The sequence below is a fragment of the Cherax quadricarinatus genome, chromosome 68 (assembly GCF_038502225.1).
Source record: "Cherax quadricarinatus isolate ZL_2023a chromosome 68, ASM3850222v1, whole genome shotgun sequence".
Classification (NCBI taxonomy): Eukaryota; Metazoa; Arthropoda; class Malacostraca; order Decapoda; family Parastacidae; genus Cherax; species Cherax quadricarinatus.
In genome coordinates this window covers 13,712,964-13,739,778 of record NC_091359.1, presented here as the reverse complement: position 1 = coordinate 13,739,778, position 26,815 = coordinate 13,712,964, and the positions used below count along the sequence as shown (strand labels likewise).

Sequence of the window (26,815 nt, the reverse complement as noted above, 5' to 3'; positions counted from 1 at the left end):
CTGACAGTTTTGCAACCAACTATGTACTCTGTCCATTGTTTTAGAATCAATTGATGTTGGCCTCTCCATAACCTAACACCTAGCCCCATTTCCACATTACCAAATCATGGCCCCACTCTATCCCTATCTGATAATTCAGACCCTATCCCTCTAGCCCCAATATAACCATTTCCATAGGTTTTTAAAAATATGCCATTGACCCAGTGGATTTTGTCCCATATATCTGAAGTCAGTTAAATCAAGGGTTTACTATTGATAAAATAATGCTATATATTATTCTGTAAGGTAATACAACACATGAAGATTATCCTTCACATTTATATAGGCACCTGTGACCACACACTAATAATTCCCTTTTAGCATTCATTGACAAAAAACTTTTCACAGATGTTTGTATTGGGTATATATAAATAAAACAAAATTCTGTAAAATTTCTGTTTTTGCAAAAATTGCCAAAAAAGAAAAATATGTGCACTGACTGTCTCATAATAAACTATAATGCCAAGAACACTAAACATGATGTGAGGTCAGTGACAAAACATTTCATTTATGTCTCAAATTTATTTTAAATTACAGGCAGTAAAAGCCACTGCAGGGTACATATTATGCTCAACACAATCTGCATGTCAAACATATGAGAACGGCATTCCTATGATATACATACATACAAACAGAATAAATTTTATAAAAAAATATGTATTTTTTAGTGGACTAAATCCCGAGTTGTAAGTCACTGGGTTTCGAATTAAGAGTTTTTGAGTCGGCCCGTGCACGAGCCAAGGAGTCTTTCACAGAATGAATGTGACAAAGTGGTCCATCTCTCAGATATTGTTAATAATGCATTATAATTTTTTGCAGCTTACAATTTTTTTGCCATATTTTCTGTAAACTCACTTGCTTCTCACTGTTCATCACCTCTTTTCGTGACTCTTATGTCTACTGAGATACGTATTAGATTATGTGCAAAAATTTAGTTTGAGCTACATACTATGTAGTTTGAAGGTACATAATATGCAGTTTAAGGCTACATACTATGTAGTTTAAGGCTACATATTATGCAGTTTGAGCTACATACTATGAAGTGTGAACTACATACTATGTAGTTTGAAGGTACAAAATATGCAATTTAAGGCTACATACTATGTAGTTTAACCCTTTGAGGGTTTTGGCCGTACTAGTATGGCTTACGACCCAGGGTTTTTGACGTACTAGTACGCCTAAATTTTAGCGCCCTCAAATCTGGTGAAAGCTGGTAGGCCTACATATGAAAGAATGGGTCTATGTGGTCAGTGTGCGCAGTATAAAAAAAATCCTGCAGCACACAGTGCATAATGAGAAAAAAAAAAACTTTGACCGTGTTTTTGGAATAAAACAGCGACTTTGTACTGTATTTTCATATGGTATTTATTGTTGTATTCTACTTTTCTTGGTCTCATTTTATAGAATGGAAGACCTATTACAAAAATTGAGATGATTTTGACTGGTTTTACAATGAAAAGTACCTTGAAATTGAGTGCAAAGTAGCAGAAATGTTTGATTTTTATCAAAGTTCAAAAGTAAACAAATCATGCCAAGCATCCAATACACATCAACTGGTGAGTCTAATATTCTTTCACAAGTATGCTGATATTATTTATACCATTTCTACGCATAACAGTAAATCTTCTAGTTTTTGTAATAATAAAAATTCAAAGTGGAAAGCCAAAGAAATATAAGAGGGGCCTGGGGATGTGACTAACGAACAGAGAACTTGTTATTTTAGTGCCAGGAATATCTTTCTTGTTTATTCTGGACCCTATTCGGAAATTGGCATCTTTTGAAATTTGTGTGAAACTGGCAAAATTGCTAAATTCTGACCACTTTATTGGATAGTTGAAATTGGTAAATGGGTGGTTTCTTGTACTCATTCGATAGAAAAAAATGGAGTTCTAGTGAAATAGTTATGATTTTTGTCGACTAGTACATTGGAATTGGCCGAAAATAGGGCTCAAAGTGGGCAAAATCTCCGATGCGTAAACATCATCGAGACCACTAACTTCGTGAGATCATAATTCCGTAAGTTTTCCATCAAATTTCATACTTTTGGTGTCATTATGATCGGGAAAAGATTCTCTATCTTTTCATGAGAAAAAATAATTTTTTTTTTTGAAATTTGGCCAACCCTGAGAACAAGTTTTGGATAGGGCCTGTCGACCCTCAAAGGGTTAAGATTACATAATATGTACTTTGAGCTACATACTATGTAGTCTGAGCTACATACTATGCAGTCTGAGCTACATACTATGTAGTCTGAGCTACATACTATGCAGTTTGAGCTACATACTATGTAGTCTGAGCTACATACTATGTAGTCTGAGCTACATACTATGTAGTTTGAGCTACATACTATGGAGTCTGCACTACATACTATGTAGTTTGAGCTACATACTATGTAGTCTGAGCTACATACTATGTAGTTTAAGCTAAATACTATGTAGTGTGAGCAACATACTATGGAGTCTGGGCTACATAGTATATAGTCTGAGCTACATACTATGTAGTTCAAGGCTACATACTTTGCAATTTGTTAACCTCTGAGAAACAACTGAGTGAGCTGCTGATGTCTGATCTAAAAAGTAATCATGTAAGGAAAAATATATACTGGTACAGGCAGTTGTTAACTCTTGTCTTCTGAAGTTAAAAACTGTCATATTTAAGTGAAATAAAAATTTCATAGTGACCAATAAAGAGCCAATGGCAAATTTCCCGGTTACTTTAATGGTTTAACTTATGACTTTATGCATAAATACAGGTTGACACTCCTTAAAAAACAAGGTAAGATAGAAATTATTTTTTTAAAACTTCCTCAGCGTATAATTCATAAAAAGCTCAAGAGAAGAAGTAGCTTAACGTATTTCTACATGTTCGAAAAGTAAATCTGAACTATGTTAAGCAATAAAATATCTTTATTGCGGGGACATAATCACAAACAGCTGTGGTATGTATTATTATATCTATTAATAAAGGCATAATATCAAAAAGTGGTAAAAAGACACATGATGTAATGAAGTCTTTATTATTACAACATTTCACCCATGAGTGGGCTTTATTAAGTACTTTATAAAGCCCACTGACTCATGGATGCAATGTTGCAGCAATAAAAACCTCACACCTCACTCTACTGTCTATTTACCATGCCATTTATGGTGAAGTGCTAAACCAATAGGAGTCTTACAGCGCCAGGGGAATGGGAGGTAATCAGGCTTGATCCAAGGAAGGGGATGGTAAGCTGTGATGCATAGAGTATTTAAATATCTTCACTAGGAATGAGAGCTGTGCCAATACGGCATCAAGCGAGTGTATATTACAAAAATATCCTCGATGAAGGTTAAACGGTAAAATCTTGCTTCACAATTTAACAATTAAACTGTTGCCTACATCTTGGTATCCTCTCTGTGGTCAATTTCTTGTCATTATTTTTGTGTTTGTTTCTAGATAATTTTGTAGGTCTAAGTGGTAAGCTGTTCCATATTTGCTATCTTAGATCTACATGATCAACAGTTTAAAGATTAAGTGTATATTACATTGAATGAGAAGTAGTATTTTGTTAAGCAAATAAAATTATAAAACATTGTCCTTTGGTTTTAAGGTAGTTTAAAAACTGCTGAAAATGCTCTACATAACCAGCGGTTAAAATCTGTGTAACATGGAACCTATTCTTAAAACAATTATATACCATACTATATTTACATGAAATAAACATTTCCAAACTGACGAATTTAAATTCTGGAAGACTGTACCTACTTCCAACATTCTTCATGGACTGAATTAAAAGTGATTTGAAAATCGTAATAAAATAACATTTAACCCTTTGACTGTCGCGGCCGTATATATACGTCTTACAAGGTACCGTGTTTGACGTATATATACTCATAAATTCTAGCGGCTTCAAATCAAGCAGGAGAAAGCTGGTAGGCCCACATATGAGAGAATGGGTCTGTGTGGTCAGTGTGCACCATATAAAAAAAAATCCTGGAGCACGCAGTGCATAATGAGAAAAAAAAAACTCCGACCGTTTTTTTAATTAAAATGCCGACTTTGTGGTCTATTTTCGTATAGTATTTATGGTTGTATTCTCGTTTTCTTGGTCTCATTTGATAGAATGGAAAACATATTATAGAAATCGAGGTGACTTTGATTGATTTTACTATAAAAAGAACCTGGAAATGGAGCTCAAAGTAGGGGAAATGTTTGATTTTTACCAATGTTCAAAAGTACACAAATGATGTCATTGTCCAATAAATGTCCAACTAGCCATTCTAATATGCAGTCATGAATGGGTTGATGTTATTTATACAATTATTACAGTATTGCAGTAGTGTGCATAATAGTAAGTCTTCTATTTTTTGTTTGAATAAAAATTCAAAATAGAAAGCAAGAGTAATATCAGAGGGGCCTAGAGACATGACTGATGAACAAAGAAAATGTTATTTTAGAGCCAGGAATGTCTGCATTGTTCATTCTGGACCTTATTTTGACATTGTTATATTTTTTAATTTTCGTGAAATTGGCCAAGTTGCAAATTTCTGACCACATTATTGGGTAGTTGAAATCGGTAAATGGGCAGTTTCTTGTACTCAATCGATAGAAAAAATTAAGTTCTAAAGAAGTAGCTATGACTTTGGCCGACTGGCACAAAGGAATTAGCCGAAAATAGGGCTCAAGTGGGCGAAATCGCCGATTTGTCAATATCGCCGGGGTCGCTAACTTCGCGAGAGCATAATTCCGTCAGTTTTCCATCAAATTTCGTTTTTTTAGTGTCATTACAATCGGGAAAAGATTCTCTATCATTTCATAAGAGAATAATTTTTTTTTTTTTTTTTTGACATTTTGCGACACCAGGAGACACCTCAGGATTGGGGGTTGCGACAGTCAAGGGGTTAATACAGACATATCTCGCTAATACGGCAGGTTAGGTTCCAGACCGCCACTGTAGAGCGAATATTGCCTTAAAGCAAATCACAGCCTTTTTTTCACTAGCCATTGCATATACGTATATCTTAAAACATGTTTACACTATCATTTATAAAGTGCACAATAGAACTAGGCCTTAAAAAATGATGTGAAAGTAAAAATAATAAATAAAGACAATTTGAAAATTACCAAAAATCATCTTAGAGCAAAGCAAGCACCAAAAATAATAAACGTGAATACAATTGAAAAGTGCCATATTAGCAAAGTGCTCTAAAGAAAGTGCCATATTAGCAAAGTGCTCTAAAGAAAGTGCCATATTAACGAGGCATGCCTGTATCACTGTAGCTAAAAAGAATTACAATATTACAAAGGGTCATTATTCCAAAAGTAGGCAATTCAATTCATACACACTGCAAATTTTGAGCAATGGATTAAGGTGCTGTTAAGGTGGCCAACAATCATTTAATAATGAGAGCTTTCACAAATTTAACAATACTTTTGACAATTAAAATAACAGGTTTCAAAATATATAAATATAACACAAAAAATTCTGTGAAGTATATGACCAAGTAAACATTTCAAGGCTTCTTACCATATTTCTCTCTGTTTTCTAGTAATAAAATATATTCCTAATCTTTATTACAATTATGTTACAACCTATGCTGTTCATTGATATTTATTTGATATATTAAAATGAATAATGCTCAAAAAAAAGTTACAGTTGTGTAGATGCATACCGTATGTACCTATGGGGATCATCCCATGTAGTGTCTAATAGTTAAACACTGTATACAATACCATAATGATACTTAATTTTATACTTATCCACAAAGTATACAGGAATATTAATCACATAAATTTTATCCATAAAATATATTGTATATTGTGTATAGAAAATATGTATAATATCACTCAGGTAAATGAGGTACACAGTCCAAGTGTGACCTCACTGCCTTAACAGTATGGTGCATACTCTTGCCTTCCCCTCCTTCCTCACTAGTGGTTGCCATGGATAATGTCAGATGACAGCATATTAACCAAAAAAAAAAAAAAGATCTGACAGAAAAACAAAATTTTTAATTATCACATATGGGATACCACTCAAAGAAAATGGCACATGTATACGTACATACCTTTTCATTAAATAAACTCGCTCTTAACAATGGGATTTACATGATACACATATCAAGATTCAGGGAAACCGGTTATTTTCATATAGTCGGACTTGAGTCCTGGAAATGGGAAGTACAATGCCTGCACTTTAAAGGAGGGGCTTGGGATATTGGCAGTTTGGAGGGATATGTTGTGTATCTTTATATGTATATGCTTCTAAACTGTTGTATTCTGAGCACCTCTGCAAAAGCAGTGATAATGTGTGAGTGTGGTGAAAGTGATGAATGATGATGAAAGTATTTTCTTTTTGGGGATTTTCTTTCTTTTTTGGGTCACCCTGCCTTGGTGGGAGACGGCCGACTTTTTTAAAAAAAAAAAAAAAAAAAAAAAACATATCAAGTTGCCAAAATAACTCACAATTTTTAAACAGGTTTGATAAAATATGCCATTTTTTATAACACTTGGTTTGAATCAATCTACTGACCACTTTGATATATACAGTACTTTGAAAAGCTACACAGAAAAAAAAAAAAGCATTCACCAAACTGAAGGGAAGGGAATAACAAAAAAAAGGCACAATACTGTGACTGGAACGATACACAAATAACCCGCACATAAAAGAGAGAAGCTTATGACGACGTTTCGGTCTGGCTTGGACCATGGTCCAAATTGGACCGAAACGTCGTCATAAGCTTCTCTCTTTTATGTGCGAGTTATTTGTGAAGGGAAGGGATATGGGAAAAGATACTTCCATACATTAATGAAGAAGTCTTTCCAGATTTCAAAACAAAATATTGAACTTGTAAACCTGCCCATTCTAGAGGTACTGGTTAATAATTTGGCTAATTCCATTCTGTCCATTTACTGTGGATTTAGAACAGCTCAGTAATATTAACACATCAGATCAACATTAGCAAAAAGACATTTTTTTTTTTTCAACAAGTCGGCCGTCTTCCACCGAGGCAGGGTGACCCAAAAAAGAAAGAAAATCCCCAAAAAGAAAATGCTTTCATCATCATTCAACACTTTCACCACACTCACACATAATCACTGTTTTTGCAGAGGTGCTCAGAATACAACAGTTTAGAAGCATATACGTATAAAGATACACAACATATCCCTCCAAACTGCCAATATCCCAAACTCCTCCTTTAAAGTGCAGGCATTGTACTTCCCATTTCCAGGACTCAAGTCCGACTATATGAAAATAACCGGTTTCCCTGAATCCCTTCACTAAATATTACCCTGCTCACACTCCAACAGATCGTCAGGTCCCAAATACTATTCATCTCCATTCACTCCTATCTAACACGCTCACGCACGCTTGCTGGAAGTCAGCCCCTCGCCCACAAAACCTCCTTTACCCCCTTTCTCCAACCCTTTCGAGGACAACCCCTACCTCGCCTTCCTTCCCCTATAGATCTATATGCTTTCCATGTCATTCTACTTTGATCCATTCTCTCTAAATGACCAAACCACCTCAACAACCCCTCTTCTGCCCTCTGACTTATACTTTTATTAACTCCACACCTTTTCCTAATTTCCACACTCCGAATTTTCTGCATAATATTTACACCACACATTGCCCTTAGACAGGACATCTCCACTGCCTCCAACCGTCTCCTCGCTGCTGCATTTACCACAGTATATAATTTTTCTGTAAAAAATTGCTTTGTAATATGCAATAAAAAGTTAACTCTTTAAATTTTATATTTTAGTAATACAACGTATGTACAGTGGAACCTCAAATATCGAACTTTCTTTGGTCCAGAAGGCTGTTTGAGTGCCTTTACCGAATGAATTTATTCCCATGAGGAATAATGTAAATTAGGTTAGTCCATTTCAGACCCTCAAAAATACACTTATAAAAGCACTTACAAAAATACACTTACATAATAGGTTGTAGATTGAGACAATCTTCAATTTGTCGGTTTTTCAAACCATTCATCATAATTGGTTGTGTTGGGAGCAGTTCGATTTTTGAGGTTCCACTGTATCTCCCTTCCCCCTTCTCTCTCATTTTCATAAAATCTACTCCTTTCATCACATTTCATGTAGTATTATATCTTCCAGCACTGGCAAAGACAAAATACACATACTGAAGAGGCACTCAATTTTGTTGACAAAGGTGAAACATCAGATCCCTCAGTAGTTCTGTAATTTCCTAATCCAAACAGGGCAAACTTAAGAATGAATACAAACTCATAAATCCATAGCAGAGGATATATTATATGCATAAATTCATGTAAGGGTCTAGGCAGAGTACAATATTTTAGAGAACATTTCATTACTAAGCATCACATTTTGGAAAGGAGGCATTAGATATTACTTCAGTCCATCTTGGATCATTGTCAATTTGTGGCAGTGGTCCAGAATGGACTCAAACGTTGTCTAGAATTTCCTTTCAAAACTGTGGGTACAGTAATAACAAACTGTTTCAACCATGTTAATGTGACTTTTATTATTCAGAGAAGTACTTTATCTTTGTTTACAATGCAATGTAGCAGTAAATTACATTTGCTGAAGTGGCTGGAGCTGAGAGTAAAACAATTACGTACAAGGAACCAACTCTGCTATGCAGCAATTATCTACTTCTGCAACTGAATCTTAACAAAAGATAATGCACAAGCAAGTATGTTTGGAATATGAACTCACCATGCAATGTATGAGTGAATTTGCTCAGAATATAAAACTTGCCATGCATGCATGAGTGAGTTTGCAGTCACAAAAGCATCAGTGACCAGTGCTAAATAACAAAGTAAAACAGAAAGCAGCTGACTGCTTACATGTTACCTACTTTCCCACTCCATTTAGTAAGAAGTTATGGGCATTACCCAGGGAAGTTTATCCAGGTCAACATTACCTCCACACAGTATAACTCCAACTTTTCGTGCCTTTGGTTGCACCTCGCCTATTAGCTTGACTGCAGCATAGACACCTGCTCCAGATGCTGCCTCAATGACTTGCTGTGGAAAGTGAAAAAGAATGTTGTCACTGCTACTTCTGTACACATATGAAGACCAATACAGTGATACCTTGGGATACAAATTATTTTAGTTCCAGAAGGCTGTTCGAGTGCTGATACCAAACGAATTTGTTCCCATAAGGAATAATGCAAATCAGATTAATCTGTTTTAGATCCCAAAAAATGCACTTACAGAAGCACTTACATAAATACACTTACATAATTATTTGAGTTTTGAGCTGTTTGTATCCCGAGGTACCACTGTATATCAAGACATATACACTGAAAAATATGGTGCCACAACATTTAAATAGTATGGAATGATGTGTCAGAAATATGTCCGGAGACGAGGAACATGGTGTCAAGAGACTGTCCAAATGCTTTGCATATCAAGGGGCTTTCTATACTGTACTAATATATGTCAATCACCCTAATTATATACATGTAATATACTGTATTTCACTTTATAGAAATAAGGTTTGCTTGTTTTGTTTGTTAGATAATAAGGAAAAGGTTGCATAGAAAATGGGAAACAAGGTATCAAAAGTCAGTAAAATACAATATATAAAAGAACATAATTATTGAGAGACTGGAATTCAAATAGTATACTATTGCATTTTCATGTGAATACTTTTTGTATCTTAAAAGTTTCCCACTTTTTTAAGTGATGCTGGAAGAGAATACAAATTTTTCAAAATCATACTTTATATGAGGTTCTAGATCATACAGTATTTTGACTAATGTTGACCTTTCATGAATGAAACGGATAAAACAAGTCATAATACTGTACGAGAAAATACAGGAGGGCCATGTTTTACAGCGCTTGCTTTACAGCATTTTAGTAATGCAGCGGTTTTCAATTATACCCATTCTTCATTTATTCAGACTTCCTGCAATAAATATATTTTCACTTACTATAAGCTAAGGACAAAAATATTTTAAGGTAAGTAATGTGTGTATGTATTGTATATGCATTTATTAGGCCTAGCTCTATTGCTCACTTAATATAAACTAGTGTAAACATGTTATCAGGCTGTTATATGCATTTGAAAGTGGAAAAAAAGGCTATGTTTCACTTTACAGTGATTTTCACTTTACAGCAGTAGACTTGAACCTAACCTGCTGCACAAGCAGGGCCTTCATGTACTTGTATTTTATGGAGTACTGTACTGTAATCAAATAATCTAAATATTAAATGAAATAGAAAAAGTGCTCAAGTATAATTAATTTCTTTCCAGAACCAGCTTTGTACATGAAATATGTGAAACAAATAGCACCATAAGTTCACATCATAATAACAGGTTATATTCTGAAAAAAACTGGTTAAGTATGGCAAATTTCTTTTCTAAATGAGTCATAAAATTTAAAATTTCCTGTTTGGTCTTATCTTCTTTTTTACTATTTTTATTAATGTGCCATAACATAAGAAATTTCTATTCTTTGAAAACTGAAGCAGTGCTGAATGACCTTTATGGGCTCAGCCCTTGGCATGTTTATGTTAAGAGAAATTAAAAAACTGGATTCTCAGAATTGTAATTTTTTTTTTCAGTGGACCAGCTGCATCTCACCGAGGCAGGGTGACCTAAAAGAAAAATGAAAGTTTCTCTTTTTAAATTTAGTAATATGTACAGGAGAAGGGTTTAGAATTGTAAAACATAGTATTTAAAAAAGGTGAACTTCTCGAATCATTCACTGACCTTCATGCGTTCAAAGGTAAGTTTCATGCCTTCAATCATTTGATCATCAGTCACTGTGAAGACTCTGGTGTTGGTATACTCACAGATGATGGGGAATGCTAGATGACCAACCTTGATAAGCAAAAAACAATTAAAAACAGGTTACAGTAGGTCTCCGACTCACAAAGTTATGACTTACAATGTTCCATACTTATGATGCCAAAACTTTGGAATCGACTAATTACTTAGGAATGCTGATCTGCAATTACTGCAGTCAGAAATGATTTTAATTAAATAATTTGTTCACAGTCATTTTTACTAAATGCATACATACTGTGTGTGTGTTCTTATTATGCAAAGTATGTACAGAGAACTCACATTTATTTGACCGACTGGTCAAGACTATAACCTGTTAATATTGAGTAGTTATAACCCTAGTTTAAACCTGTCCAAAATGTTGTGCATACTATGGGCTATTCATAAAATAAATTGAAAATTTGGTGTCTGAATATCTGCAATGATCGTAAATGACTATCAGTGTTCTTAAGTAATTAATGAGTTTCAGAGTGCAATTATCATCAATGCAAAACATCATAAGTTGGAAGATTGTAAGTTGAGAGCCTACTGTATATGCCATACCATATGTGCTTCTTCCCAGCATGGTATATAGTGTACAGTATACTATATTGTACTACAAATAATACTGTATACTTATTGTTTCTATAATGGCATACCTTATGGAACCACATGTCACCCTTCTGCACAAACATTACATCATGTTGAAACAAATAAATAATAAAAACTAAAAATAAATAAATATACAGCTATTTATCCTGATTTTATATTAAAATATTAATTTTCTTTGGAAGTAAAACAGTGAAAAAATGGTAGAATTAATTATTGAGATTAATTCTACCATTTTTGACATTCTTACTGCCTGCAGCCTCATGGAGTCTGCCACAGTGTTGAGGAAGGTTGGTGGATCTGACCACAGCCTCTGCTTTGCCTCAAGACATCTCTGAAGGTTCTTACCAACTGGCTCTACAGCATACACTGCAGTAATGAACAAAACAAAACAACTCAAACATCTGGGGAGAGTGAAGCCAGAATATTAGCATTCATACAATGTAAGCAGAATTCATGGACTAATTGTAAATGCAATATCTTAATTGGCTATTGGCTAAGGTATTTTTTTTTACACACCTAACCATCTCCCACCAAGTAGGGTGACCCAGAAAAGAAGAAACTCTTTCACCATGATTCACTACATCACTGTCTTGCCAAAGGCACACCAACATTACAGCTCAGATGCCCATCCAAACGGCACCATCCCCACACCTCCTTCAGAGTACAGGCACTGTACTTCAAACCTCCAGGATTTGAGTCTGGCTAACCAATTTCCCTGAAGCCCTTAATATGTGTTACCTTGCTTACACTCCAACAGTATGGCAAATCATAAAAACCATTTGCATCCATTCACTCCTAACACACACACACACACACACACACATTTAATTATTATAATCATTTTTATTATTCATGAGAAGTGCTAAACCCATTAGGATTATACACTGTCTGAGGAGGGGGGTGGTAATCCAAGTGATCCCAGGAAAAAGAGGGCAGTGTCAATTCCTTGGATCAAGATTCCTTCACCAGCATAAATGGTTAATATGTTATTGATCTACCAGTTTTCCTGTGTATATATGTACTGTATTTCATATCAGGAAACTAAGCTACATCACAATGTCAGTTATCCTCTATCATACATTCCATTAGGCCTTATCTTGTACTTTGGAAGAGCAGTTCATGGTAGTAATGATTTTCCACATACTAGACTATTTTTACATTCCACTACACTGCACTGAAACCAGTGATTATTTAGGCATGTAGTATAGTATATCATGTTTCTTATACAGTAGGTATTGATTATTCACTCCTTTTGAGGACAAGGGTTGGGAGGGTTCAATGAATTTTCAACAACAGCTAATGTTCACATTGTCCATGTATGATCTCTTTGTTTTGCACACTGCTTTTCAGCAGTATCTGTTTAGTTACTTGGTCACACAAGACTGCCAATTAATGTTGGAAACTGAATAAATGATAATTGACAATTTACCACACGTCTCCCCATCCAGCTTCTTCTCTTTAGACAATATGTACAGCTTTGCTTTTTCTATACCCAAATCAATAATCCATCCATGTAACACTTAACAGATATATCTTAGAAAAAAATTCTGTTTGTTTATATTTATATATTTATTCATTTATATACACATGAACATGGATATTAAATACATAAGTGGGCAATTTATTCAACCTTTATTGACTACCAATTATAAAAATAATTTTTTTAATATCCTCAGAACTGTTTGCTTCAAAAACAGGCTTATAGTGAAAGGCTCTTGCTTGATTAATGATGCACTGTATAAATATGTCAATTTTTATTTGTATATGCTAAGACATTTATAAATATTGTATTGTCTGTACAATACAATATTTATAAATGTCATGACACATAAAACTCTCTTAAGAATGTTATACGTAAATATCTTACCCTGACACTTTGGTTGTATTTTTTGTGTGGTTACAGAAACACCAGCCAACATGCCTCCCCCACTAGTGGGAACAACTATTGCATCAAGATCGGGAACCTGAAAATATATTGAAAAAAATTCAAATAACCATATACAGTACCAGCTATTCAGTATTCCAAAAACATCACCAGATGGTAGACAAGTTTAAAAAAATTAATATATTTAAAAATACAGAGATGTTTGGCAGAAAAATTACATTGTATAATTATGTATTTTATTAAGATACCATTTTATCAAAAGGTAAAATCAATATTCCCTCAAGGAGGAGGACGATGCCTTGATTCTGAAGAGCTCTTGCTCAAACAAACTGTATGTAGCCTTGCCTTCCTTGGCTCAAACCTGGTTACCTCACATTCCACAGGTACTGTGTGACCCCTATGGGTTTAGCGCTTTCCCTGTAAATATTCAACGTAGTAAAAATGTGTAGTGCACTTCTGTTTGCTAAACAATTACTGTCTTTTATACCTCATTCTCACAATAATGTACTACAGGTCGACCATCACCACTAATCCAACATATTTGGGATCTGTATAGTGCCGGATTAGTGATTGCCAGATCAGTGATGGCCAACCTGTACTATTTGCCTCCACAGTGTCAACATGTACTGCCAAAATTTGTGTCGGATTTGGGATGGAACTGGACTAGTGTTTATAGGGGGTACAGCGAAATGGACCAGAAGCAAGCTTATCTTTTTTCATACACAGAAAGAAAAGAATTAATGTATATGAGAGATAATAATTTTAAAAAGTAGAAAAGCTGGCAGTTCTTTAAAGCCTAAGAGAAGCCATGAACTGCTTCCCACCAGTGAAAAAGTGATAATTCTCCACTTGCTGTGTATAATTTTTCAATTAAATTTTATAATATGTATGTAGTATAGGACTTGTATATGCGTAGTATAGGGTTTGCTACTATCCACGGTTTCAGTATTCACAGCAGGTCCTTGGAATGCATCCCCCACAAATATGCAGGTTCCTACTATATAGTACAGTGCTGTGCATAATGCTTTATGCTAAAACTTCACAACATGGAAGCGTCTCAAGCACTTAACAACAGTATCATACCTCATTCAAAAGTTCTAGTGCAATGGTCCCTTGTCCGGCTATCACATCATAATTGTCAGATGAATGAATTATTGTTCTACCAGTTTCTTCTGCTACTGAGGCACATGTCTTGACCCTGAAAACAAGACAATCACATGTAGATAAATGATTCAAAGAACCGAAAAGTTGATAAACCAGAAACATTATCTTTACTGTGGAAATGTTTCACCACACAGTGGCTTCATTGGTCCAATACAAAGAAGAATAGTGAAGATCAGAAGAAAATTAAGGTAATCAGTGCCTCAGTCTAGAGTCGATATTATTAGTCCATCAAAACTGATGGATATGGCAAAACATTTCCACAATAAAAATACCCAAGTGTTGCATATGTATCTAATTTATCAAGACAATTACATGCATGTATTTGTGTTCATGCACACAGAAAATATTAGGTAATTTTTTTTTTTTTAACAAGTCGAACGTCTCCCACCGAGGCAGGGTGACCCAAAAAGAAAAAAATCCCCAAAAAGAAAATACTATCATCATCATTCAAACACTTTCACCTCATTCACACATAATCACTGTTTTTGCAGAGGTGCTCAGAACACAACAGCTTAGAAGCATATACGTATAAAAATACACAACATATCCCTCCAAACTGCCAATATCCCAAACCCCTCCTTTAGAGTGCAGGCATTGTACTTCCCATTTCCAGGACTCAAGTCCAGCTATATAAAATAACCAGTTTCCCTGAATCCCTTCACTAAATATTATCCTGCTCACACTCCAACAGCTCGTCAGGTCCCAAACACCATTCGTCTCCATTCACTCCTATCTAACACGCTCATGCACGCTTGCTGGAAGTCCAAGCCCTTTGCCCACAAAACCTCCTTTACCCCCTCCCTCCAACCTTTTCAAGGATGACCCCTACCCTGCCTTCCTTCCCCTACAGATTTATATGCTCTCCATGTCATTCTACTTTGATCCATTCTATCTAAATGACCAAACCACCTCAACAACCCCTCTTCAGCCCTCTGACTAATACTTTTATTAACTCCACACCTTTTCCTAATTTCCACACTCCGAATTTTCTGCATAATATTTACACCACACATTGCCCTTAGACAGGACATCTCCACTGCCTCCAACTGCCTCCTCGCTGCAGCATTTACAACCCAAGCTTCACACCCATATAAGAGTGTTTGTACTACTATACTTTCATACATTCCCTTCTTTGCCTCCATAGATAATATTTTTTGTCTCCACATATACCTCAATGCCCCACTCACCTTTTTTCCTTCATCAATTCTATGATTAACCTCATCCTTCATAAATCCATCCGCTGACACGTCAACTCTCAAATATCTGAAAACATTCACTTCTTCCATGCTCCTCCTCTCCAATTTGATATCCAATTTTTCTTTATCTAAATCATTTGATACCCTCATCACCTTACTCTTTTCTATGTTCACTTTCAACTTTCTACCTTTACACACACTCCCAAATTCGTCCACTAACCTTAGCAATTTTTCTTTAGAATCTCCCATAAGCACAGTATCATCAGCAAAAAGAAACTGTGTTACTTCCCATTTTGTGTTTGATTTCCCATAATTTAATCACACCCCTCTCCTGAACACCCTAGCATTTACTTCTTTTACAACCCCATCTATAAATATATTAAACAACCATGGTGACATTACACATCCCTGTCTAAGACCTACTTTTACTGGGAAGTAATCTCCCTCTCTTCTACACACCCTAACCTGAGAATCACTATCCTCATAAAAACTCTTTACAGCATTTAGTAATTTACCACCTATTCCATATACCTGCAACATCTGCCACATTTCTCCCCTATCCACTCTATCATATGCCTTTTCTAAATCTGAAACAATTGTTTTTTTAAGTTCACTGGAAATCTTTTACTATGCATGACATTCCAAACACTTTTCAATATGGATACAACTACTGGCATTCAGTCATCTGAGCACCAGTTTGGAGGAATGTGTAATGTTCAAGGTATTGTGTTTGGAGTTATGGAAATAAAATATAATTCTTCTTTCAACAAACTGGCTGTATCCCACCAAGGCAGGGTGGCCCAAAAGAAAAAACAAAAGTTTCTCCTTTTAAATTTAGTAATATATATACAGGAAAAGGGGTTACTAGCCTCTTGCTCCCGGTACATGTATTTTAGTCGCCTCTTACGACACGCATGGCTCATGGAGGAAGAATTCTGTTCCACTTTCCCATGGAGATAAGAGGAAATAAACAAGAACAAGAACTAGGAATAAAATAGAAGAAAACCCAGAGGGGCATGTGTATATATATATGCTTGTCTATGCATGTGCAGTGTTACCCAAGTGTAAGTAGATGTAGCAATACGTACCTGAAATCATGCATGTTTATGAGACAGAAAAAAGACACCAGGAATCCTACCATCATGTAAAACAATTACAGGCTTCTGTTTCACACTTTCTTGGCAGGATGGTGTGCCTCCCTGGGTGGATGCTGTCTACCAACCTGCTACCTGCCATATTTTCTTCTCAAGCTTTAAAGTGCATAGTGTATTGGGCAGCAATCAGCTTTTGGTTGTTGCCTCATAAGAAAATTATTTTTATCATATTATACAAAAACTTACCTCGGTGGGACACAACCTGAACATTAAAAAAAAATACAGTACATGTAAAATGTTGAGTAACTGTACTGTATGACTTAACAAAGGATGTAGTACTCACCTGTTATATTCACCCAGCATTTTACCTCATGTGATAATTACAGAAAACCCCGAGTTACACACCTTATCTGAGCTTGATCTATGCCATGTGTTAGGCCAGCTAAATCACTATTCACACCTTGTGTCCATTAATGCAAATTTAATACTCTACACTCTACATGGACAATAAAAGTTATTTTGTCATGCTTTTGCTAGTATTTTATTAATTTTCATTAGTTTAAAATGATAAAAAGTGATTAAATTTAGACTTACTTTAAAAACATTAAAAACTTCTTAATTCTATTAAGAAGATTTTGTCATGGCTTTGCTAGTATTTTATTAATTTTCATTAGTTTAAAATTATAAAAAGTGATTAAATTTAGACTTATTTTAAAAGCACTAAAAACTTTTTAATTCCATTAAGCCATTTTGACCATTTCTAATGTGTGCTAGAAGGATGATCAAGTATCAATTAAAAGAAAAAAGTACAGTGATTCACTTCATATCAAAGGTTTTATTTTTACATTCAAATGGTAAAAATGTGCCAATTTATTTTACTGGCATGAGATCTGATTTTTTATTCAAAGCACTATAAGACTATTATAATTCCCAGTCAATGCTAAATTAAATTTCATATGATACATATTAATTAAAATATTCTAGGGTTTTATCATTTAAACAGAAAATATATAAGGGTGAGTAAAGATAATAATCCCTCAATTTGTCCAAATTAATTAACAATTACTAAGAACATACAATGAACATAATGTGAGAATATATACTTTAAGAACATACACTTTAAGAGCACACAGTGTATGTAATGAGGTAAAATATAATGTTGAATGAACTATATACCTGGATACCGGTGTGGGGTTGCAGAACACAAGCTCAGCCCCATAGCTGCAGATGGCATCACATTTAACTTTAGGAGTACCCTTGGGGACAACCACAGTGCATGGCAAGCCTAAACACACTGTTAGTGAAAAAAAAAATTATGTATATAAATGTGGGAAATGTAAAAAAATAACTTTAAAATTAATTTTTATTAAGAAGCATACAGTTGGCCATCCAAATTTATTAGGTTCCTAATTTGCAGAGTTCAATTAGCTTGTGTTTTTGCTGAAGGTGGCAAATGAATAAATTCAATTATTTGTGACTTTTCTCACAAAATCCATTATTTTCAGGCCTGGTGCATGACAACAAAACTGACAATGACCCTCTGGATTTTGTTCAAATTTCTCTCAATAGTCTTTCTGTTCCTGAATTGCTTCTCTATCTGATCATTCTTATGAATTTCAATATCAGACTAGAAAAATGTTGAAAGATGGGGACTCTGAAACACGAACTGAACACAAATCATTTTCAATAGTCTGAATGCACAAGATAATTCGTACAGATTCATTTACAACAAATGGACATAGTAGTATTTTAACAGAGTAATATTTTAACATCTATTATTCTATCTCAGCTTATTTCAAAGCCCAGCCCCATCCAAGGTATAGTATTTCCTCCTCCCAGGATTTCACTCACATATTTACTGTTTTGTGAACAGGGGCAACAGGTGTAAGGAAACATGCTTTGTGCCTTAAGTCACTCCAGGATTGAGCCTGGGCCCTTCAATTGTAAAGAAAGCACTACAAAATGTGTTTTAAAAACAACTTATAACCAATTATGACTTACTTGCAGCATATGCAACAGCTTGGGCATGATTACCACTGCTGTGAGTGACTACTCCTGCACTATCTGGATTACGTTCCTTTTCAAGAAACACCTGAAAATGGAAAATAAACTGAAAATCCAGGAGATTAGTTTTTGCAAGCATCAGGGCACACCTTAAGGATTGAATATTGGAAGTACAATAAATGCCTGATCTAGCTGACTAATAGGGGGAAGGGGGAGGTTTATTTAGTTACAGGTACACATAAATACAATTATTATACATAGTGTAAATTACCTAGGATAACCCATTAAAGCTGGCTGTGTTAAATTTAAATTATGAAAGTATTTTTCCATGACAGACAATGGTGATGAATAAGACACATGTGCAACAGTTGGGTATCTTTAATGGTGATTATAATCGTGAGGAGCACTAAACCTGTAGAGTTATGCAGCATGCATGGGTGACCCATGGCCTGGTGGCTCAAGCTCTCACTTCACATGGCAAGGGTCTGGGTTCGATTCATAGCGAGGGTAGAAATATTGGGCGTGTTTCTTTATATTGGTTGTCTATGTTCACCCATCAGTAAAAAATGGGTACCTGGGTGTTAGTCAATTGGTGTGGGTCGCATCCTGGGAACAAAACTGACCTAATCTGCCCAAAATGCTCTGCATAACAAGGGGATTTCTATATAGTAATATGTCTTTGATGTCAGCTAGGCCTGTATACCTTGTACATGTACTTGTAAAAATAAAGATATTATTACTATTATTATTATCCAGGCTCAATTCAGGGAACCAGAGCACTGATCCAATTCCCTAGATCAAGAGCCCCTCACCAGTGTCAAAAAACCTCCCTTAACCCTTAAATGGTCCAAACAAATCAGAGTTCAAATTCGTAGTGCTACAAAAGTAGATCTACTTTTTTTTACATATTTTCAAATGTAACAAAAAAAAATGTAGATAAAAGTTTTTTTTACACGTTTTCAAATGTAGAACAAAAAAAAAAGATTACATTTTTTTACATACTTTCAGATGTTGAAAAAACGTATATATACGTTTGGACCATTTAAGGGTTAAGGGGTTTAATGGTGAAACATTTTGCCTATACAGTAGGCTTCTTTAGTCAAATGCAGTCAGGTGTAGTAGCGAAGTAAAAACAATGTAATCAGTTCATCAACCTTTAAGAATATTATTTGAGGTGGTCAGTCCCTCAGTCTAGAGAAGAGTTTTGCTCCATAGTCTGGGGTGATAGACTTATTACATCGTCCTTACATCTCTACTGTTTATGCTCACTCTTTTGTTTTCAAGTGAAGAAGCCTACTGTGTAGGTGAAACATTTCGGAATAGATACTTATCTGTTGCACGTGTCTTGCTTATCAACCTGTCGGTATACCATTTAAATATTTAAAGCATTTATGTGTACCTATACCTGAATAAACTTACTTATAAACCAGTAGGGGTTACATAACTAAAGTGATGATGAACTATTTACATGATCTTGTTATAATCATAATGAGTTACTTAGGCAGACATGAACTCAAGTCACAAAAATATTAGTGTAGCTTATATGCAGTTTGGAACTGTCACCATATATCTCAGCAGAAAAAGGGAGCTGATGTATGGCGCCCCAAATTGCTCAGCGACAGAGTGGCGATTATATACCTGCTGCTCAGGGCATAGATGGGTGAAATATGAAACACGTGCATTATAATTATGGGAGCGCTAAACCCGTAGGATTATATGGCGTACGTGGGGAGATGGGAAGGTATTCAGGCTCAATTCAGGGAACCGGAGCACAGATCCAATTCCCTAGATCAAGATCCCCTCACCAGCGTCAAGGAACCTCCCTTAAGAGGACACGTGCAGTATTTGAATATTTGATTACGGAAACATTTCGCCACGAATGGCTTCTTTAATGCTTCCCCATTTATATAAAAAATACTATCCAATGCAATATTCGTGAACTTGAGCAGTAACAGAGCTGAAGAAGCCATTCGAGGCGTAACGTTTCCACAAATAAAAGATCCTAATATTGCGCATTATTTCACATATGTAAGTATCATGTACTGACAAATGTTTGACATGAAGATCCCAGCAAGGGCGGAGGTGCAGTTCCCAACACAATCTGTGAAGACTACCAAGGTAAGGCCACTGAACATGTAACCATAATATGTAAACATAGTGCATGTAAACAAACAGTTGTGGTCACAAGTATGATATCGTACATCTGCTGAAAGGTATTTTTATACGTTTGCTATCCTGTCGTACCATAAATCTACTAATAATTGATAAATCGTTGTTGTAAAACAAAATTTTATATATATATATATATATATATATATATATATATATATATATATATATATATATATATATATATATATATATATATATATATATAAATATACATATATATATATATATATATACATATATATATATATATACATATATATATATATATATACATATATATATATATATATATATATAAATATATATATCCTAGGTAGTAGGTTGGTAGACAGCAACCACCCAGGGAGGTACTACCATCCTGCCACGTGAGTGTAAAACGAAAGCCTGTAATTGTTTTACATGATGGTAGGATTGCTGGTGTCCTTTTTTCTGTCTCATGAACATGCAAGATTTCAGGTATGTCTTGCTACTTCTACTTACACTTAGGTCACACTACACATACATGTACAAGACACAGATGAATCACAGGGATGTTAGGAAGTATTTCTTCAGCCACAGAGTAGTCAGTAAGTGGAATAGTTTGGGAAGCGATGTAGTGGAGGCAGGATCCATACATAGCTTTAAGCAGAGGTATGATAAAGCTCACGGCTCAGGGAGAGTGACCTAGTAGCGATCAGTGAAGAGGCGGGGCCAGGAGCTCGGACTCGACCCCCGCAACCTCAACTAGGTGAGTACACTTACATACAACAGGCCAAGTGTCTAATCGACATGTGCCTAGGACAAAATGGTAACTAACTAACATATATACACACCCCTCTGGGTTTTCTTCTATTTTCTTTCTAGTTCTTATTCTTGTTTATTTCCTCTTATCTCCATGGGGAAGTGGAACAGAATTCTTCCTCCGTAAGCTATGCGTGTTGTAAGAGGCAACTAAAATGCCGGGAGCAATGGGCTAGTAACCCCTTCTCCTGTATATATTACTAAATTTAAAATGAGAAACTTCTGTTTTTCTTTTTGGGCCACCCTGCCTCAGTGGGATACGGCCGGTGTGTTGAAAGAAAGAAAGAATATACATGTGTATATATATATATATATATATATATATATATAAATATATATATATATATATATATATATATATATATATATATATATATGAGAGAGAGAGAGAGAGAGAGAGAGAGAGAGAGAGAGAGAGAGAGAGAGAGAGAGAGAGAGAGAGAGAGAGAGAGAGAGAGAGAGAGAGAGAGAGAGAGAGAGAGAGAGAGAGAGAGAGAGAGAGAGAGAGAGAGAATGAATACACACTGGAGCGTCTGGAAATCCCCCTGATTGAGCAACTTACAACAGCAACTGTATGACCGTGAAGCTCACAAACTCCTACACCAACAGTCGTCGCTTTCAGTTTCTAAACCCAATCAACAAATTTAATTTTTTCCTAGATATATCTAGCCTTTTGGAAATTCTTTAAGAGGACGGTCCTAAACCATTTTCTGCGTAGAATATTTCTCAACCCTCAGATGCATGGCTTTATATATTAATGAGTTTAGATTTGGCGTATCTATTCTCGTAATAATAATAATAATAATAATAATAATAATAATAATAATAATAATAATAATAATAATAATAATAATAATAATAATAAATTCTTTTCGTAGTAAGTTCTTATCGTATTTCAGTCTTCAGACTACTGGTTGACGCCCAGTTATAAGCTACTTCCTTCTTGAAGACATCACCATTCCCAGTTCATCAGTTCTATTATGTTTTTGAAGGCCAGCGTGAGAGGGAATCCACTAAAGGTTCACTTTGACTCTGGTGCTGCTATAACATCTGACTGCCAACTAGTCTGAGGACAGTTTAGTTTAATATCATTATATTATGTACCCCATACCCTTCCTGTGGGTGGTAGTCAAAAAATTACAGAGGTACACAACGTCCCCAAAGTTTTCATAGCTGAACAAGGTACAAAGGCAATAAACTCAAAAGTTACAAAGGCAATGAATCATGATGACAACAATACAGAAAGAAGCCTAAATCAATTTATTAACCACCTAATACAAGGCATGGTTAACGACAGTCAATCCATCTATCATCATTCTAGTATGTATTGTGCATCTCTGTAATCTTTTGGCTACTCCGCAGAGGATGGGTATGGGGTGCATAAAAAACTGTTAAAGCAACATTTATTCTAGTTTGACTGCTTCATTATGCATGTCATACCCATGCTGTAGAGGAAACCAAAAGATTAAAAAGGCATATAATAGGTCCTGGAACATGGTCTTATGATTTCGTTTGGCCCCTCAAGGAAGGTTCCTTGTTGTTGGTGAGGGGCTCTTGATTTAGGGAATTGGATCTGTGCTCCGGTTCCCTGAATTAAGCCTGAATGCCTTCCACATCCCCCCCCCAGGCGCTGTATAATCCTCTGGGTTTAGCGCTTCCCCCTTGATTATAAGAATATCATTATTGTAAATAAGACTTACAATGCAGGTTATGACATTTTAATATGAAGACGTTTCGTCCACCAGAGAGTTTATTAGTTTACAGGTGAACTGTTCTGTGTCTTATTTACACACAGTTTACTCTACCATTGTATTACCGCCTGGTAATACACCAATACCACCTGATAGAGACCTAAGCCAAATTAAACTCTGTCAGCTGAACTTTTTTCACATGCGTTTCCCCATGAATGCAATAATAATAACCACTATTGTAGTTTCCTTGGCAGAAACTCTTGGCCCAGTCACTTAATTTTTTTTATATTTTATTTAAAACTTCACGCATATTCACTTAATTAGCCCACTGGATAGGCTATCAAATCGATAGTGTTCTGAACTATTCCAAGACCTGGAACTGCCTTATGCACCCACATTCCGTAAAGACACGTTTCGCTCAGTGGCGAGCTTTATCACAACGTTACGGCTTTATAAAGCTCAGCAATAAGTGTAACGCACATAGGGAAAAAAAAGCTCTACTCGAGTTATTTGTGTATTATTCCAGTCATGATACTGTGTCTTCGTGTTGTATTTACCTCACTTCGTCAGTACCCTTTACCAGTCAAACCAGTCACATACCGCATTACAAGCCCCTCGGGCCTTAAAGGAGCCTGTCTTCTGAAGATGCTCTGCCTTGAAGAAAAGTTGCCTGCCTGCGAGGACGTCCACAGAGTGAGAGGTGAGGACAGGAGTGGTGTGGAGGAAGTGTTGTATCCTGAGGGCAGCTGCTCGCACATCCCGGAGTTCAACAGGTGTGGATGACATAGCCTTCGTTCGTCTCTTCTACCGCTAACTGCTTCACCTGGAATACAAAAATACAAGATTATTAGCTCGTTTTCCCGGAAGATACACCTGTATAACTGAAAATGATTAACGTGTGTTGTGTTGCATGATTAACGTGTGTTCTGTTGCATGATTAAGCAATGTATTTCGGGCAGCTAAACTTTCAAAAGCCCTGTTCGTACTCGCTATCTCTGGCAAAAAAAGAATTGACTTTATGACTGTGTCAATAGCTCGTTGCTATTGTTCCTTTATAAATAGAATTGTATATACTTCCTTCAGTGTCACTGTAACTTTCTTAGCTTTTAAAAATATTGGAGCCCAGTCCCTGAATCCATTATGTGAAAAAACATGAAAATACCACCCACGGGATGGGTATGAGATACATTATGAAATTATGAAACTGGCTAAACCCATCACTGAAATATTAGATCAAGTTCTTTTGCAACGCCAATACACTCATTTCATCTCCTGAGCGTAAAGATTGAACGTATTAAAAAGAAATATTGTGTAAATTGGTGAAACTACAGCAGGAGCCAAAAGGCAGCTGAGTGCATATATCCCCTTCAAGAGGGTGCATTGATGCTTTTGAAGGGCTCTTGATCTAATGAATTAGAGCTACCCTTTTATTGGATCAAACCTGATTACCTACGCTATTCCAGGCATATATATATATATATATATATATATATATATATATATATATATATATATATATATATATATATATATATATATATATATATATATATATATATATATATATATATATATATATATATATATATATATATATATATTGGAAACTATTTAACAAAAGAGATTATTTCACCACAGCCACACTAGGGTGACGAGGTATATTGCCTTATCCCATCTCACTGCTCCATTGCAAGAGACAAAATCCTAGTATTCAACAAGTAGTTGACGTTGCAGCCGTGTATCTGAGTGCGTGAGGTGTGTTGCACGGGCCTAGGTACTGCACGTGAGGGCTGGTTATCGCACGGAGGAGTGCCAAGCAGTGCCTCTCACCTCTGCTCACTCGCCACTGGTATTGGCACCTCCACCACCTGGAAACCCACATCCAGGTGAGCATGCGCTTTCCTGCCTTTCCTACATCATGGTTATCACCTGCTCCTCACCTATAATACATGGGAAAGAAAAACTCGGTATTTTAGAGATATCCAGGTTATGCAAACCTCGGTCTGAAGGACGTAATGGCATGCATACTGGGGAAGACAGGTTACAATAGCGGCTTTTATTAAGACATTTTCCCCTCCGGGTAGAGCTCCTTTCTAGAAGGCTGTACTTTGAGTGTAAGATAATCCAAATTAATAGATTTTAGATTTTGCCACCGAAGTGGCTATTGTGCACCCCATATCCAACCTGTGGACGGTAGCGCAAGAGCATATGGATACATAAAAGGCCTAGGAACTAGGCCCCAAAGGGTTAACATCCAAATTAATGGTTGTTCTAGATACTCATGTTTTTGTATTAACCCCTGATGTGGAAAAATAAATTGTGAGTGGTATTGATTGTGGGATTAAAATCAAGATTAAATTATCTTCCTGAGATACCGAGCTTAAACATATGCCTTTTTTCAGTTGTATATATAAAATGCCCTAATGAAACACTGTGACGTCTTTGTACCTCTCGATAATCAAATTTATCATTATTACCTATCTGGATACAAACATGTTGTGATTGTAATTCATCAGGAAAGTGGTGTCTCCCTCTGTGATATATTAAGATAATATGATCATTTCCCCCCCTGAAATTCACCCAGTTCTCACTCCAGCCATGAGACTTACCATGACACAGCGGACAGTCAAAAATTAGGGCTAAAGACCTACAACATTTAAATATTTCGCCAGGTATGTGAAGGATCTGTCCAGAGATTAATTACTCTCACTGTAGACTTAGAATTTAATGATTAGTGTTATATTTGTTAAGTGAGCTAATTTTTTTGTTGTTGTTAGGAAGAGAATATTGACATAAGAGCTAGCAGGGACAGCAGTGCCATCTAGTGAGTCGAGGTAAACTAAGAAGGATGTCTCGTAGAAGTGCTATGGTTATACCGACGAGTTGTAAGGAAAATACACATATGTACTGATCAAAATAATGATTAAGGAAACGTTTCACCTTGATCAGTGCATACATGTCTTTTTGCCTAAGTAGGATGTCTGTCTGGCTAATGTTACATCTAGAATTTCCTTTTTTTTTTTTTTGGTATCGTCCTCCATCAAGCATAGTCATCAACAGCAGACATCTTTCATCCTCTCTACCCCCTCCCACATCACTGAGGCATTATGTACTGTAGGTGTGGACGTATCAGTGGTTCATTACTTTGTAATTTGTTCATGACTGTAACCATGTATAGGAGTGAGGCTGATTCATTACCTTTGTAACTTGCCATGATTGTGACCAGATCTACCTGGAGTTCATTACCTTTGTAACTAGCTCAACTATCATAACTTTGGAGTCCAGTCCCTGGACCCATTATGTACCTCTGTAATCTACTGACTACCGCCCACAGGATGTGTATGGGGTGCATAATAAAGATATTAAACTAACTTAGCGAATGGAGGATCGAGCCTCAACCACTCGTAGCACTGAATGACCAACATGGGTTTACAG

General features: G+C 35.8%; 1 protein-coding gene across 1 annotated transcript; it reads right to left on the bottom strand.

The window, feature by feature from the left end:
* Window positions 1-541: 541 nt before the first annotated feature.
* LOC128697751 (serine racemase) lies at window positions 542-24,468 on the bottom strand. The gene is made up of 8 exons (XM_053789648.2): window positions 23,981-24,468; window positions 18,735-18,825; window positions 17,910-18,027; window positions 14,363-14,477; window positions 13,262-13,358; window positions 11,642-11,760; window positions 10,729-10,839; window positions 542-9,032 (listed from the first exon to the last, which is right to left on the bottom strand). The coding sequence occupies exons 1-8, from the start codon at window positions 24,164-24,166 to the stop codon at window positions 8,877-8,879; spliced, it is 993 nt and encodes a 330-aa protein (XP_053645623.2). The 5' UTR covers window positions 24,167-24,468; the 3' UTR covers window positions 542-8,876.
* Window positions 24,469-26,815: the final 2,347 nt, after the last annotated feature.